Below are 16,425 nucleotides of genomic sequence, written 5' to 3' on the forward strand. Positions count from 1 at the left end.
TATGCAGTCCATCAGGTGAGGTTAAGATTTGTGTTTTTTAAAAAAGTTGTTTGCAATGAATAAATCATTAAACATACAAAATTCATTCTATTTCCAGCCTCATTTCTGTCACAAAGTCCATACTTTATGACTACCCTTCTTTATTCATTGTTTTCAACTTTTGCATTCCAGTCCTCAGTTATCATTAATGCTTCTTGATTGCATGATTCATCAGTTTAGGACTGCAAGAGTTAGTAAAAAATTTGCAATTTCCTCCTCTTTGGCTTTAGATATAGGAATTTATATTTGTGCAGGTTTTCATTGTATGTATTATATCTGATTTCTCAACATTATACTTCAGGATTGAACTTGAAATTGACTTTTTTACTATGAATGCAATACTATTCTTCTGTTTTTCATTCCCAGCATAGCATACCATGTGATTATCTGATTCAGTGTGGCCAAAGCTAGTCTGTCTCATCTCAGTAATGCCTAGAATGTCTGTGTTCATGTGCTTCATTTCATTTTTCACAACTTCTAGTTTCCCAACATTCATAATTCGTACATTCCATGTTCACTTATTAAAAGATGTTTGCCACTGTTTTTCTTCATTTTCATTGACTTGCAATCTGGGATCTACCTCTGATACTATAACTATCCGTGTTCCTCTACTGTTCGTAGGGTTTTCAGAAGCCTGTTTTTTAAGAAGTGAATGACCAATCCAGCTTCTTAGTCTGTCTTAATATGTATGAGTTGTAGTCTACTCGATGGCACCTAACAACAGTGGTACAAAAATAGACATTAAACCAATAAGAATAGATACTTACATAATCTCAGTTTTGATAAGTGCTATACTATAAAGAAGTACAAAAAGTACATAAGAGACACAACTAAATGAAACAGGAAAAGCCTTTCTGAGGACACAACATTGAAATTAAAAATAAAATTAAAAATTAGGTGAAGATGAAGGGGAAAAGGTTATTCTATTTCATATGAGCCACATACACAAAGACTTTAACTAGTAAAATTGTTCTTAGGGGTTGTGGAGTTGATTTCAACTCATAGCAACTTCACATGACAGAGTAGCAGCTGCCTCATAGGGTTTAAGAATAGGTTATCAAAACAACTATGAAATATCATCTCACCCCAGTAAGAATAGCAAGCAACAAATGCTGGCGAGGATGTGGAGAAACTGGAACTCTTATTCACTGTTGGTGGGAATGTAAGATGGTGCAACCATTGTGGAAGGCGGTGTGGCGCTTTCTCAAAAAATTGCAAATGGAGATACCATTTGACCCAGCAATCCCATTACTGGGAATATACCCCAGAGAGACCATGTCTGCCATCCAAGCAGATATATGCACACCCATATTTATCACAGCTTTGTTTACAATACCAGACAGTTGGAAGCAGCCTAAGGGCCCATCAACAAACGAATGGATAGAGAAACTGTGGTATATCCACACAATGGAATACTATGCAGCATTGAAAAACAAGGAACTCATGCAATATTATTCAAAGTGGATGACCCTGGAGGACATCATGCTGAGTGAAATATCTCAGTCACAAAGGGACAAATACTGCATGGTGCCACTGTTGTAGAATGGGTCTGACATCAGGGTGGGGGTATGACAGAAAAAACTGGATAAATTATGTATATTGTATTGAAACAGATGAGGGAAAGGACAGATTAGAAGTGATATATTATTGAGTATTATGGTTAGTACAGGAATCCAGAATTCAAGTTGCATAGAGAAGTGTACTCGGGGTGGGGGGTCAGGGGAAGGGACATGGGAATTGTATACTAATGAAGGAATTTTTTTTCTTTTTTTTTTCTCTCTTCGGAGGGGTAAGCGAGCTGGTGGGGAGGGGTGGGCAGGGAGGAAATTGCCGCAATGAATGAATGGAAATCCAAAACCTCTGTAAAAAAAATTTAAAAAAAGAATAGATTAATATTTATGGGAATAGATTGCAAGGTCTCTCTCACATGGAGACGTTGGGCAAGTCCCAATCACCAACATTTAAGCTGGTAAGAAAGCACTTAGCTGTTGTGCTGCCAGAACTCCTTTTGTTGTTCTTCCTCCAAAAGGAAAGAAACAAATGAGGCTTGGTCACTTAAGCAAGGCAGGTAGGATTTTGTGAACTGTGTTGTGGAATCCTGAGTTTTATATTTTGAAAATGGGAAGATTATTAAGTGTTTCATGCTGGTATAGCATCTGATTTTCATAGAAGCATAGATACTGGTTAGTATTTTATGCTAAAAAATGTAGAAGCAGTAGAAATGAAAGAAAGTGGACAGGTTTGAGGTAAAAATAATAGGGATTGATTTGGGTGTAGGGAACCAGAAGAAGAGAGGTGTCAAGAATTATTTTCAGACTTTGAGGATGTCATTTTTCAGAAATTAAAAAATAAATCATTGATGGAGGAATGAGTTTTCCTTTGATTGGGGGATTATACATTCCATTTTGCTTCTCTTTAGTTTGAGATTTCTTTGAGACATTGAAGTTAAATGTTAAATTGGCAGTTGAATGTATTCATGTGAAGCTCAGGAGAAAGGTCTTGGCCACTCAGTGTGGTTTCATGACATGAGAGGTGATGTGATTGCATGTAAAGATGTTCTGCCCAATATGGTAGCTATTAGCTACAGTCTGTATTTGTTGCCGTTGTTAGGTACCACTGAATCAAGGACAACTCATAGCGACCCTGAACACAACAGATCTGAATCCTGCCCATATCCATTTTCACCATCTCTGACACACTCAAGCCCATTGCTGCAGTCACTGTGTCAATCCATCTCTTTGAGGGTCTTCCTCTCTTTAGCTGACCCTCCATCTTCCCAAACAAATGATGTCCCTCTCCAAGGAATAGCCTCTCCTAGCAACATGCTCACAGTATGTGGGATGAGCTTTATCATCTTTGTCTCCCTGGAGCAATCTGGCTGTACCTTCTTCAAGATATATCTGTTTGTTCTTTTGGCAGTCCTTGGAATAATCAGTACTTTTCTGCAAAATCACAGTTTTAAGGCATCATCAGATCTTCTTCTTTTATTTATTTTTTACATTTTTTAAAATTTCTTTTGTTTTTATTTTTATCATATTTTATGTGTGTACCTTCAAATCAGATCTGACTGGTACAGGAGGAGATTGTCCTTCCTTCAGCAGAATATCTGGTGGATTTGAACCGCACACCCTCTAATTTTTTTTCAGTTCTTCTTCTGAATTTACGTTTAGATTAATTAAAAATAAAATTGGAAAGTCAGTTCCTCACTTGCACTATCCACATTTCAATAGCTCATTAGCCATATACTGCTGTTGGCTACCATATTGGACAGCACAGTTACAGAGCATGTCCATTAAAGATTAGGTAAGGGAGGAGAGATACTAAGGATACTAAACATAAGTGACCTGGGAGAGGGGGTGACAGGCAGACTAAAGGAGTATGGATGGTATCATGGAAACCTTCAGAAGAGAAGAGTTTCAAGTAGTAATCAACTGTTGATATTGCAGATAGGTCTAATAAGGTAATTAAAGAATATCCATTGGATTTAGTAATGAAAGTTATTGGTAATCTTAGAAAAAGCAATTTTAGAAGAGTGATAGAAGTAAAAATGATACTGAGATGGACCAAAGAGAGAAATGGGAAGTGAGCAAGTGGTATGCTCAAGATAATTTTGTTTTTTCAAGCTTGGCCATGGAGGAGAATACTAGGGATGGACTGGAGTTTAAGAAAAATACAGAATTGAAGAATGCTTTATTTTTTTATTGAGAAGAACTCAGTACTGTTTAATGCTGATGGAAGGAATAAGGAATCTATGTAATCGAAATGCTAAAGATACTGGCCTTGGGGAGAGGTGTCTGGAGAATGGGTGTGAATGTAAGATTTGTGAGATGATCCGAGGCGTTGTAAGTCAGAGTAAAAGTAGCCTTTTATTAATCTTCTTTCTTGTATCAGAAAGGAAAGGAAAGGATGAGTACAAATAGAGATAATGGCTTCTATTTTACTTTAAAAGTAGGAACTGAGGTAATCTTAAGTAAGAAACAGAAGTGAGGGATATTTGGAATAGAAGAATTTGAGTAGAGCAACATGAAGTTTGAGGATAATTGAGAAGGTATGAAATAGTTGTTACAGATAGTAGATGACTAGTAGACTTATATACAAAATACACAGACTCTCACACACAAAACAAAAAATTTCAAACTCAAAATTCATAGTAACCCAGAGAATAGAGTAGAACTGCCCCTTAGGGTTTCCAAAGCTGTAATCTTTGTATCCCTGACTATGGTTGTTATTGGGTGCCATTGAGTCAAGTATGACTCATAGCGACCCTTTGAACAACAGATCTGAACTTGTCCTATCCTGTGCCATCCTCATCATCTCTGCTGTACTTGAGCCCATTGCAGCAGCAATCTCTGTGTTAGTTTATTTCCTTAAGTATCTTCCTGTCTTTTAAAACTGACCTCCACCTTTTCAAGTATGATGTCCTCCAAGGGATAGCATCTCCTAGCAATATGCCTAAAGTATTTAAAATGAAGCCTTATCATCTTTGCCACCAAGGAGCACTCTGGCTCCACTTTCTCCAACACATATGTATTTGTTCTTTTGGCTGTCCATGGGATGTTCAGTACTCTTTTCCAACATCACAGCTCAAAGGTATCAGTTCTTCTGTCATCTGTATTCATTGTCTAGCTCTTAGATGCACAGCAAGTGATTGAAAAAGACTTTGATGATAGAAGCTTAAAATTGCTCCATATCATTGAGTCCCAGTTTTGAGATTGGCAGTCAAAAATATATAGTGATAGCATTCTGCCTGCATGCTTGCCTCTGGTTGCTCAGGTAAAAGTACATAGAAGGCAATTAGTTAAAATTTCTAAGGATTTACATTTATCCAGGTAAGGCACTTCTGAGTTTTCTTCAAGAATATAATAATGGCATCTGTTTGATTAAAGAGACATGAAAGCAAGAGGGAGCCAGTGGATACTGAGAAAGTAGAGGTGCCAGTAGGTTCTCTTGAAGCCTAAGAATAATTACAATGAAAATAATGAGAAAGTAAGCTGGAAGGAATTCCATTGGCATCAGAGGTTTGTGAAGTGGTGATGTTTCTATGACAGGGAGGTTCAAGGTACCATTCAATGAGGAAGTTGAAGGTATTCCTTTTTAAAATTGATTTATTATTTTTTATTGTGATTTTAACAAAAGTTTACAGAAAAGTTGGGTTTTCATTGATTCATTGTTGCACATTTTCCTACCCTAGGCCACTTTGCAATGCCCTATTTTCCAGATTATTGTCATGCATATAATGCCTAATCTTATATTACTTTCAGACAGTTCTTCCCCTCATCTGTTCCAGTGCAGTGTTCATTGTCTCTCCAGTCTTTTCCCATTCTCTTCCCAACGCACCCCCCCATGTGTGTCCTATTTTATAACAGTGATGTTATACAGTATTTGCCTTTTGTGACTGAGACATTTCACTCAGCATAATGTCTTCTAGGATCACTCATATTGTGTAATACTTTACAAGTTCATTTTTCCCCCAGTGCTGCATAATACTCCGTTGTGTGTATTTACCATAGTTCTTCTATCCATTTATTTGCTGATGGGCACTTTAGTTGCTTCTATCTCTTTGACGTAAATTGAAGGTATTGACTGGATTTTCCATGCTAATTTCTAAGGACCTCAAACAAAATGGCAAGATTTTGAATAGAGAGGAAGCCTTTCAGGTAAGATGTTGAATTCTGGACTAAAAAGTTTCCGAGAGTATAATAGACAATCTCATTAAAGAGGGAAAGGAAAGACGGTAGGATAGCTCAGTGGGTAAGCCTCAAAGGAGTGAGGAATTTTCCTGAGGGGAGAGGGAATAATCTGGATGTGGCATTGGAAAAAATAAGGAGCAAGAATCCAGTGTACTCTCAAGTTGATTCCAACTCATAGTGACACTATTGAACAGGGTGGAACTACTCTATATGGTTTCCAAAGCTGTGAATCTTTATGAAAGCCACACTCTTTGTCTTTCTCTAGCACAGAGGCTGGAGGGTTTGACCCAAGGTCTGTCTTCTAACAACTGAGTTCTTTAACCACAGTACCACCAGGGTTCCTTAAAAACCTAACACAAAACTTATAGGTGAGGTACTATAAACACTCTTCATCTGAGAGCACTGCTTAGGAATGCTATTCTTAGGGATCAGCCCATTTTTAGTTGACTCTGGTGCATATTATCATCATCTAGGGAATGTTTTTTAAAAATACCAGTACCTTTGTCCCTTCTTCCCCCTCCCCCTATTCCATGTTAATTGGCCTGGTGTGGGACCCAGGTGTCAGTATTTTCTAAAAGCACTTGTAATGATTCCAGTATCCCCATAGTGGAGAACCACTAAGAAGAAGAGGCAGTAGCATTCAGAGAAGTTGAGGTTGTTGGAGACCCACAGAATGTTGGAAGAGAGAAAAAGGTTGAGAGCTGGAGTCATTTCTCCTCTTCCCCACACTACATGGTGAGATAATAAACAGTGTTATTTTGTAAGCAGTTTCTGGAATCTTTTGGCCATTGAATGAGTCAGTTTCAATTCATTTTTTTTAATATTTTCTAAAATGTATCTTACAAGGATTTAGGGAGAAAAGAGATGTTCTTGGTCTGAATTTCTGTATTTCTGCTACTTTTAATATAAATTATCTGAGAAAGGGAGGACTGTTAGGCCCCGAAGGAATTTTTCCCTGGATCCTCAAGGCTGTTTGCTCCTGATCGACACAGTGTGTTCTTCTTCTTTTTTTATTTTCTCCTCTCCTTACCAGGGCAAGCTCATTAATTTTCTTATCTCTGATGCACTTGGGTGCCTTTTTTTTTTCATTTTATTCTCCATTAAAAAAAATCACTGTTCATCTTCTGATCACTACATTTATTTTCCCTTTTTAACCCTGTCTATGAAGATAGAAATATCAGGAAATACAGAAGGAACAACTAGAGCGAAGGTTCAGAATCTCATTTCCTCCTTAAGGAACTCGGATTTTCATCTTATTGTTTTCATTTCTTTGCTGGGTACCGGTGTGAACTGAAGAGTTCAGTTCAGCTGTCACTTAACTAAATATGTCCCCTCTCTGATGTTGTGGCATCACTGTCACAAGTTGTGTGAACAGCCATCCTGATTCAGCTGGGACTTTCATGGTCTCAGCACCAGAAGTCCGGCATCCCAGGAACCCCTCAGTCCCTGAAATACTGGAATAGTTTGTTAGTACAGACTACTTTTTGTTTTCAAGGAGTCTAAGAGAGTAGTATTGTTGTGTATCCTCTACTTGAAACCAACTCATAGCTGACCCTCCAGTGGTTTGCAGAGGCATGGGAGGAGCTTGATTATCCTGCTCCCACAGGGCAGCTGGTGGATTCAAACCAAATGCCTTTGGTATGGCAGCGCAGCTCCTTACCAGCAATGAAAGTAATATAATATGATAAAATCATAATATAAACAAAGTCATAGGTTTCTTGTATCACTACATCCAAATGATTAATAGAAATGATAACTCGAGGGAATCAGAAGAGGAAGGCTAATATGTTTTATGCCGAAGAAGCTAATGTTCTAGGCACCTTTTCTTCTAATTACAGTTTTCTGGTTGGCTGTACTTGAACCAAACAGCTGCATAGGTCATTATGTTGCTCTCTAGGTCAGGACGTTGATTCAAGACATGTTTTTTTCACTTGCAATGATAAGGCTTTTCAGAATAATTAGGCCCAATTCCACTGTTAGTTTGTTTTTTAAATAAGTTTGCAAATTTGTCCATGTAAAATCTGTACCTATGAACAAGCTATTGTACATTCTTTATGCTTTTCATTCTTAAAATATTCTTAATCCAAGACCTAGATTCATAGTAGTAGGACTTACTACCTGGAAATTGATTGGGGAATTTGTCTTTCACTGGATAGTTCTGGTGGTGGCCTAGTGGTAAGGAGTTGTGCTGCCAGTGCAAAGGCAGGTGGTTCAGATCCACCAGCTGCTCCACAGGAGAAAGATAGACAGTCTGCTCCATGTAGTTTCAGTCTCTGAAAACCCACTGGAGAGTCAGCTATGAGTTGGTGCCAATTGATGGCACATAAAACAATTAGAAGCATCTCCAGTGTAGAGAACAGTGATTTCAGTCTGTATCTTAGCACTTTTATCAAGTTCCTTATTGACACTGTCCACCTTTAGGAATGCTAAATTCTCAGGGCTATCCTCTCTCTAGCCTCTCCCTTTAAACCCCCCTCCCCCACATGTTCTACATATGCTTCCTGCATAAGAAGTCTGGAATATTTGTGACCTATAACTTCTATTAACCTGGTAAGATGACATCATAATAAGGCATTATGTTTCATAGCTGTATGTGTATGGATTTCATTTCTTTCCAGGTGGCTGCAAAATTCGGGTTCAGGGGGACTGGAGCAGAGAGCGCCGCTTTGAAATCCCTGATGAAGAACTATGCTTGAAGTTCCTTTCAGAAGTCCTTGCTGCTCAGGAAGGTAGCTCAAGACTCAGCAATTTTCTTTGTATAATTTAAACAAGAGTGAACTGCTTATGTGCTGATATAGAGGCAAGAGGCCATGGACAAAATGCCTTGCACTTTTAACCTTAATACTGATATTTTTTTTTCTTTTAGTCTTTCTTCAGGGGATGAATCTGGGGATAGATTAAGAGAACAAGCTTACTCTACTTTAAGGAGAATTTGAGCCAGTTTCTAGAATCCCCAATCTCATTGCGGACACATTTTCTTAGATTCTACCTTTATATTCAGGGATAGTGCTGGCCTTTGTGTTTAAAAAAGATTGTATTACTGGCTTTTGGTTATGACAAATTCTGCTCAATAGAGCAATCCCCAGTTTCTGACCCATGGCCCTTCTCTCTTCAGCTCAGTTACAACTTCTTGTTCCAGAGCAAAAGGAGTCATCCAGTTGGTACCAGAAATTAGACACTAAAGACAAGCCTGGGTTTTCAGGTACTAAAAGGATCCTTTTTCCCTGGTTGCTGAGTCAATAGATTTTATCTGGACAGATGAAATTATGTGGATTAATGGCAATATTGGGGACATTTTTGTGGGGAGTGATTTTGGCTAGCCCATGCCTCTGATTAATGTGACTCATAAGCTTTTTTGTGACATGCTAGTTTAGCTAGTAGGTTATTGTGACAAGTGAGATAATGATAGCCAGCACTGTGCTAAGTCTTTAGTAAATGCTAGGTGGTGTTATTCAGATCTCGGAGTAATGTAACCTACTCTTGTTCGAGTTACTATGTGCTTTAGGGACAGATATGTTCCTTCACTCCTAGTTCAAAGAATTAACCTTTCTGAGATCTGTTAATTAATACCACTTTAGTCACAGTCCCCATCTAACACGGGCTATCTTGACTTTTAGCACCCTGCTCCCTTTGACTCTGGGTTCTGTGTCCTTCAGGGCCTTTTGGATTTGAGGATAATTTTTCAGCTATGAATTTGGACAAGAGAAGAAATACACAAAATCAGCCTACAGGGACTCACCGGGAACCCCCACCTCCACCCTGCTCCGTCAGTAAAATGTAAGTGCCACGTCGGGGATATATTTCCCATATGGGAGACTTGTTTTAGGGAGTTTTACCTTTGAATTCCTCTTTTATTTGTCAGGCTACCACGTGAAAAAGAAGCAACTAACAAGGAACAGCCCAAAGTGACCAACACCATGCGGAAGCTCTTTGTGCCAAGTAACCAGTCTGGGCAGAGGGAGGGTCTCATCAAGCATATCCTGGCAAAGCATGAGAAAGAATATGTTAACATTCAGGCTTTCAAGTTAGTCTCTCTTCTACTTACTGAGTACTGGGTATAGTAGAAAATAGCCTTTTGATGTTTAAGTTACTGGCTTAAGACTTTAAGCATGGTTTAAAGAATTATTTTCTGATTCAAGTCTCTATGCTGGCCAATAGCATACATACCCAATTCCAAAGTTCCTTGGCTTTTTTAACTATTCATAATACCACACCCACTCATGTTCTTGTCTTACAAAAGTAGATCAGTCTCTTATCTACTAGTGGATTATCCTGAAGCTCATTCCACATGCAGTCATGCTTTCCTATCTGGCTTATTGCCCTCACCCCAGCAAATGTTGAAAAAGTAAATTCCATCCATTACAGTAAATCTTGACTTGCTTTGATAAGTTAAGGAATCTTTTATTCATTGTACTTTTGAGTGAGAGGTCTATATTCATGAATAGCATGTACCCTTCTAATCCAGAATTGTAGTCCAAGCATGCCTCATTCATATCATAACTATATCCCTAAGTTAAAACTTCTACTTCCTTATATTCCTCATGATGATTATATCTGTATCTAAATAATTAAGGTAGTCATGAATTTCCCCTTTTGCTTTCTTCCTTAATTTTATATCTGCCTCATCATAATTTTCTATATAAATATCCTTATAATCTTTTGGGAAGTGGGTTTTTTTGTTTCAACTACAACTATGTAACAGTTGCCCATGTTCAACTAGCTTGCAATGTGAAGATAGTACTTTCTTATCCTCAGGCTATCCCTTCAAGTTTGAATTTGGTTGGAGTTTAGTTGAAATATAGTACAGCAGTTAAATTTTGTCTTTTTAAAACAGAAATCTGGTTCCTTTCTGTAGTTTTGTTGTTTTGTACTGTTGGAACCAACCCATAGCTGATCCTCCAACTGGTTTTCAAAGGCAGTTAATCATAAGGAGGAGATTTACCTCATGCAAAATTTAGAGGGCAAAAAAGTCTACTGGTCTCGTGTATTCTAGATAATTAAATTATGTGCATTTAAACTTGCCCTTGTATAGGAGGGGCAAGAGAGAGCTTTATTGGTTCATATTTGAATTTTCTTTTCAAGTTAATTTTTTTGGTATTATATATTAGATTTTTCGTTGGAACTTGGAATGTTAATGGCCAGTCTCCAGACAGTGGATTAGAACCTTGGCTCAACTGCGACTCGAATCCTCCTGATATCTACTGCATCGGGTAAAGGACACTTCTGCAGTTTATTACTGGCTGTATGCTTGGTGCTTGTGTACATTATGTTTGCCTGCCTTCCCTTTTTTCTTTCCTTCCCTATTTGATAGAAGCCTGTAATGAATTCTATGAGAGTTAATTTTTTTGTTTTTTGAGAGTTAATTTATGGATCAAATTTGTGAGATATGAAAAGATAGAGAAAATGATGTAAGAAATCACTCAGTACTCTTAAAACCCATAAAACCAACACACTTTACAGCTGTCGAGTCTGTTCTGACTAATAGTGACCTTCCATCAAGTTTCCAAGGTTGGAAATCACAAGGGGAGGAGACTTTCTGCCACAGAGCAGCTGGTAGATTTGAGCTGCCAGAAACGCATTCTTCAGGTTAGAAGAAAAACACACTATGGACTTCCTCAACAGAAATCCTTCTTAAAATCCGTAGTAAATGGCATTTTTCTTAGAAACTGAGACTGAAAGTTGGCACCTAACAATGACGGTTTCTATGCTGAAAGCAGTTCTACTCCTTGTAGAAGTTTTTCTTTTTTGGCGTGGCCTGTGAATATGCTGGTGGAAAATCTTTAGAATAGAAAACTATTTGTCCTTACTGACTATTTGATGAGTTGAGTAAATCTGTAATTTCTCTCCTCACTCACCCCCATTCCTTTTTCTATCTAATGTTTCAAAAAATAGGACAAGAGGAAGTCAGAGATAATTGTGGGATGTATATAGAGCTCACATCCTCTTGTTTTCTCAGATTCCAGGAACTGGACTTGAGCACAGAAGCCTTTTTCTATTTTGAATCTGTAAAGGAGCAAGAGTGGTCCATGGCTGTAGAAAGAGGTTTGCACTCTAAAGCCAAGTATAGGAAAGTAAGCTGAATTCAATTCATCTTCTTTAGTGTATGACTAAATATAATTCACTAAGAGTTATTCCATTATGTACAGCTTTTTCAGCACAACTGTTTAATTGAATTCTTCCTTTCATGCAATACTGGGATGTATTGTTGCTGTTGTTACAACCAAAAGACCTGAACACTTGTATAAGTTTCTTTGTTTCTCCAAGTTCATAGGGTTTCGGGAGGCAAGCTGTTTCGGAAGTGGCTGCCACTTCTGCTCCAAGCTTGTTTTAATCGGGGAGCTCCACCAAACACTGTCCTCCAAGGGTGACCAATATCGCATTTGGCACATCAGTGTCACAGTATTAAGCATCAGAGCAACCACGAATTACCTCTGTACAGCAAATCAACAGACCAGTGCTATACCACCTAGAAGGAAGTTTGACTAAAGCAGTTTACTAGGGAAGAAAGTCCTCTTTGCAGTGTAACAGATGAGGGAAAGAGTTGTTTAAAAGGAATATATGATTAGGCATTATTTGTATGACAACAGTCTAGAATAAGAGGTACATTACAAAGTGGACTGGAGGAGGAGAGGGAAGGAAGAGAGGAAGGGAGAAAGAGGAAATTGTGCAACAATGAATAAATATTTTAAAGTAAGTGAACTGGAGAGGGAAAGGTGGGGGAGGGAGGAAAACATTCAACAATGAATGAATGAAAATTGGACTTTTCTGTAAACTTTCCTTAAAAATCACAATTTAAAACAATCACATTAAGCTTTCCTACCATGTCTTTTCATTGCTTAGATAGCTTTTAGGCGGCGGGGGGGGGATCATTTTATTGTTCTCATATCAATGACTGTTGTTGTGTACTGTACAGTGCGACCCTATGAACAAAAGGCCTGAAGCCTTTCTATACCTATCGGCATTTATCAAAGTTCATAGAGTTTCTAGAGGCATGTTGTTTAGGAAGTGGATTAGTCTGAAATAATTAGATGTAAGGGACTAATTTGTGGAGTCCAAGTTTAAGATTGAAATAGTTCACTGATATGTCCCAAACTGGATGTTTTACAGAAAAGTAGCTTGAAGCATGTGGGTGCATAGGGTATGCTTTGGAATCGGTGCAATAATAGAAGTCTTATGGAATTTAAATATATTGTAAAACTGATTGTAAGTCAAGAGGAGTAGAGTTGACTCGAGCAAGGTAGGGGCCAATTTGTTGGTCTTTAGTAGGTCTATAATAGAAGCCTTTCACTTCTGCTGTTGTATACTGTCAAGTCAGAATCAACTTACAGCTAACCCCCAGCAAGATTTCAGAGGCAGTAAATAGTGTGGAAAGAGATTGCCCATCTTTCTCCTGTGGAGCAGCTAGTGAATTTGAACCACATACCTTTGCATTGGCAGAGCAACCCTTTACCACCAAGTCATGAGAGTGCCCTTTTCATTACTGAGTTATTTTAGAGAGAGCCACCATATTAAGCCCTTTTAAAGGAATAATGTGAAATATTTTCATTTGCAGCTTCTAACAATTTACTTGGGTAATAATATTCATGATGAGAATATTTCCTCATATAGATCCCTTGTGGTCTAGTGGCAAGAAGCAGTGCTGCAGTCTCGAAGACACATGGTTTGAGGCCACCAGCTTCTCTGCAGGAGAAGGATGGGCAGTTTCCTCCTGTGCAATTAACTGCCTCTGAAAATCGGCAGGAGAGTCAGCTATTGGCCGGTTCTGGCTCAACAGAACACAACAATACATACTTTAGACCTATTTCTAGCTCTAGTTCACAAATGAAAAACAATCGAAGTTTCTCATCAGCACTTGGATGGGTAGATGAAAATGTGGTAAATGCTTCCAATAGAATATTCATCTGTAAAGAGAAATACAGTACTGATACATGTTACTAAATGAAGTCTCTGGAATTGGTAAATCCATAGAAAACAAAGCTTATTGTTAAGAAGTAAGAGTGACACACACCAAGTGATCTTCAAAGTGCTAAAATAAAGCCATTTCCTATAAAAAAAAAGAAGAAGAAGAAGAAGTAGGAGGAAATGAGGAAGTATTGCCTAAAGTGTACTGAGTTTTTTGTTAAGGGTGATGAAAAAATTGGAAAGCAGAGAGTGCTGATAGTTGCATATGATGAACAGGTTGTTGTTGTTATGTGCCATCAAGTCACTTATGACTTAGAGATACCCTGTGTACAACAGCTCTGAACCCTCCTCTATCCTGTGCCAGTCTTATTGTCTCTGACACACCTGCCCCCATTACTTCAGTCACTGAATCAATCCATCTCATCGAGGGTCTTTCTCTCCTGTGCTGTCCCTCCACCCTCCCAAGCATGACGTCCCTCTCCAAGGACTGGTCCCACCTTGCAACATGTCCAAAGTATGTCAGATGAAGCTTCCATGCCTCCAAGGAGCAACCTGGTCTTACCCTCTGTAGGACAAACCTGTTTGTTCTTCTAGCAGTCCATTGTCTATTCGATACTCTTCTCCAGCCCCATGTCTCAAAGGAATTATGAACTTTGATAAAGGTTGATAGTTATAGAAAGGCTTCAGGCCTTTTTTTCATAGGGTCACTGAGTCGTGCTCGACTAGAGGGCAATCAACAGCAGCAATCATCCCCAGTCATTCTCTAGCTTTCTGATGCAGATGTCACTAAATTGTACATGTAAAAAAATGATTGAAATGGCAAAGGTTTTATTATGTATGTTGTTTATTGTTGAGTCAGAACCAACCATCTTTTGTTAAGTATAGTCTATTGGAAGAAAAGGATTATTGTGTTAGACATTTAAATTGCTTAAAATGAAAATTGGGAATGAAGAGAGGTAGAAGGAATAAGCTATGTATCCTGATTATTTAATCTATTAATGTAGCCTACTTCTGCTGAATTGTTCGGTACTGTTAAATCAGAACTAACCCACTGCTGGCCCTCCAGCAGGTTTTCAGAGACAGTAAATTGCACAGGGGGAGATTGCTCATCTTTTTCCCATGGAGCAGCTGGTGGATTTTAATCACATACCTTTACATTAGCAGTGCACTCAAGCTTGACTGTACTCATTGTCCCTGAAAACTTAATGGGTTTTGGTCAAAGTCAGATTACACCTTTCTGTAGAGAAACTATTTCTTTTTTAGAACCATAAGGAAATTAGATAACTTGGATATCAATTTGGGCATTATTATGTTCTCTTGGTGGAAATTTACTTGTGGGAAATTAGATACGTGGCAAAGAATGGTGTCAGTAAGAACCTTTTCTTACCTCCTGGAACTCTTAGGTTCAACTAGTCCGCCTCGTTGGTATGATGCTCCTTATATATGCCAGGAAAGACCAGTGGCGTCATATCCGTGATGTTACCACAGAAACAGTTGGAACCGGCATCATGGGAAAAATGGTGAGTTATTTTGCACATGAGGTTTATTATTATTTCTGTCCAGGTGAAGTTCAATGTCTATGTGTCTTTTTGTACTAACTGTGGATTATCACTCTTGGCGACAGGGCAACAAGGGCGGGGTGGCTGTGAGATTTGTATTTCACAACACTACATTCTGCATTGTCAATTCTCACCTGGCTGCCCACGTGGAGGACTTTGAGAGACGGAACCAAGATTATAAGGACATCTGTGCTCGAATGAGTTTTGTGGTCCCAAATCAGACTCTCCCTCAGCTGAACATCATGAAACACGAGTGAGTGGATAATTCTCCTTTAGCTTTTCAATAGTAGGACTAAGAGATAGTGAGAAAATGTTGCAATAGCATTTAAGCATCAGGAGTTATAAAGATGAGAGGGTGTTTGAGGAGCAGCAGATTCCTTGAGGCAGAGAAATCAGATTTGCCACCACCAGAAAGAGGTATTGTATTAATGGGGCAGCTGCTAGAGTAATGCTGATGCTGAAGGGGTCAATTTCATTCCTTTTTGTTGGTGTGTGTTTTTTTTTAAGATTACAAACTAGGATGTGTAAAATAGTAAAAGAAAAAAATCCCTGATTCCTCATACTCTGTCATCTCAAGCCAAGTGCCTCTCTCCAAAGGAATCTACCATTATTAGTTTAGTGTGTATCCTTCATAATCTGTAACAAAAATCCAATGTAATGATCAGGAGCGATGTGAATTGTGGTTAGTCCAAATCAAGCTGTGTTGTAAGCATAAATATGTAGTGTGTATTACATGGACCTGCCAACCAAAGACCAGTAGTTTGAATCCATCAGTTGCTCCATGGGAGAAAGATAGGCAGTCTCTTCCTGTAACAATTTGGAACCTTAGAAATGTCATTAGAAGGCGCCTATGACGTAGTATTGACTAGATCAGTGGGTTTGATGGATGAGTCAGCATAAATAATACACTGGAATGAAAGAATTAGTAGCAGGGGGAAAAGTGTAAACTATTGCCATTTATGTTGATGTTGTTAGGTGCCATTGAATTGAGTATGACATATAGTGACCCTATGAACTACAGATCTGAACCCTGTCCTATCCTGCTCTATCCTCACACCTCCTGACACTAAAGCCCATTGCAACAGTCACCACGTCAGTCCACCAGGTTGAGAGTCTTCCTCTCCTTCACGGACCTTTCTGTTTTTTATTTATTTTAATAATTTTAATGAACATTTACAGAGATTTTGGATTTCCATTCATCCATTGCTGCACTTCTCTCCCCGCCCAGCCCTCCA

The 16,425-nt window shown here is 38.5% G+C and overlaps 1 protein-coding gene across 2 annotated transcripts in view; it reads left to right on the top strand.

Moving 5' to 3' along the window:
* Window positions 1-16,425, top strand: part of OCRL (oculocerebrorenal syndrome of Lowe) — a 79,773-nt gene that overhangs the window by 31,174 nt on the left and 32,174 nt on the right. For both annotated transcript variants that reach the window (XM_006881783.1, XM_006881782.1), the window contains exons 5-12: window positions 8,348-8,458; window positions 8,845-8,931; window positions 9,386-9,506; window positions 9,592-9,753; window positions 10,838-10,939; window positions 11,686-11,800; window positions 15,035-15,151; window positions 15,256-15,443. In XM_006881783.1, the coding sequence (XP_006881845.1) occupies window positions 8,348-8,458; window positions 8,845-8,931; window positions 9,386-9,506; window positions 9,592-9,753; window positions 10,838-10,939; window positions 11,686-11,800; window positions 15,035-15,151; window positions 15,256-15,443 (1,003 nt within the window). The remainder of the gene's footprint in view (window positions 1-8,347; window positions 8,459-8,844; window positions 8,932-9,385; window positions 9,507-9,591; window positions 9,754-10,837; window positions 10,940-11,685; window positions 11,801-15,034; window positions 15,152-15,255; window positions 15,444-16,425) is intronic.

The sequence above is a fragment of the Elephantulus edwardii genome, unplaced genomic scaffold (assembly GCF_000299155.1).
Source record: "Elephantulus edwardii isolate Elephantulus edwardi_28Jun2011 unplaced genomic scaffold, EleEdw1.0 scaffold00016, whole genome shotgun sequence".
In the NCBI taxonomy this organism is placed as follows: domain Eukaryota; kingdom Metazoa; phylum Chordata; class Mammalia; order Macroscelidea; family Macroscelididae; genus Elephantulus; species Elephantulus edwardii.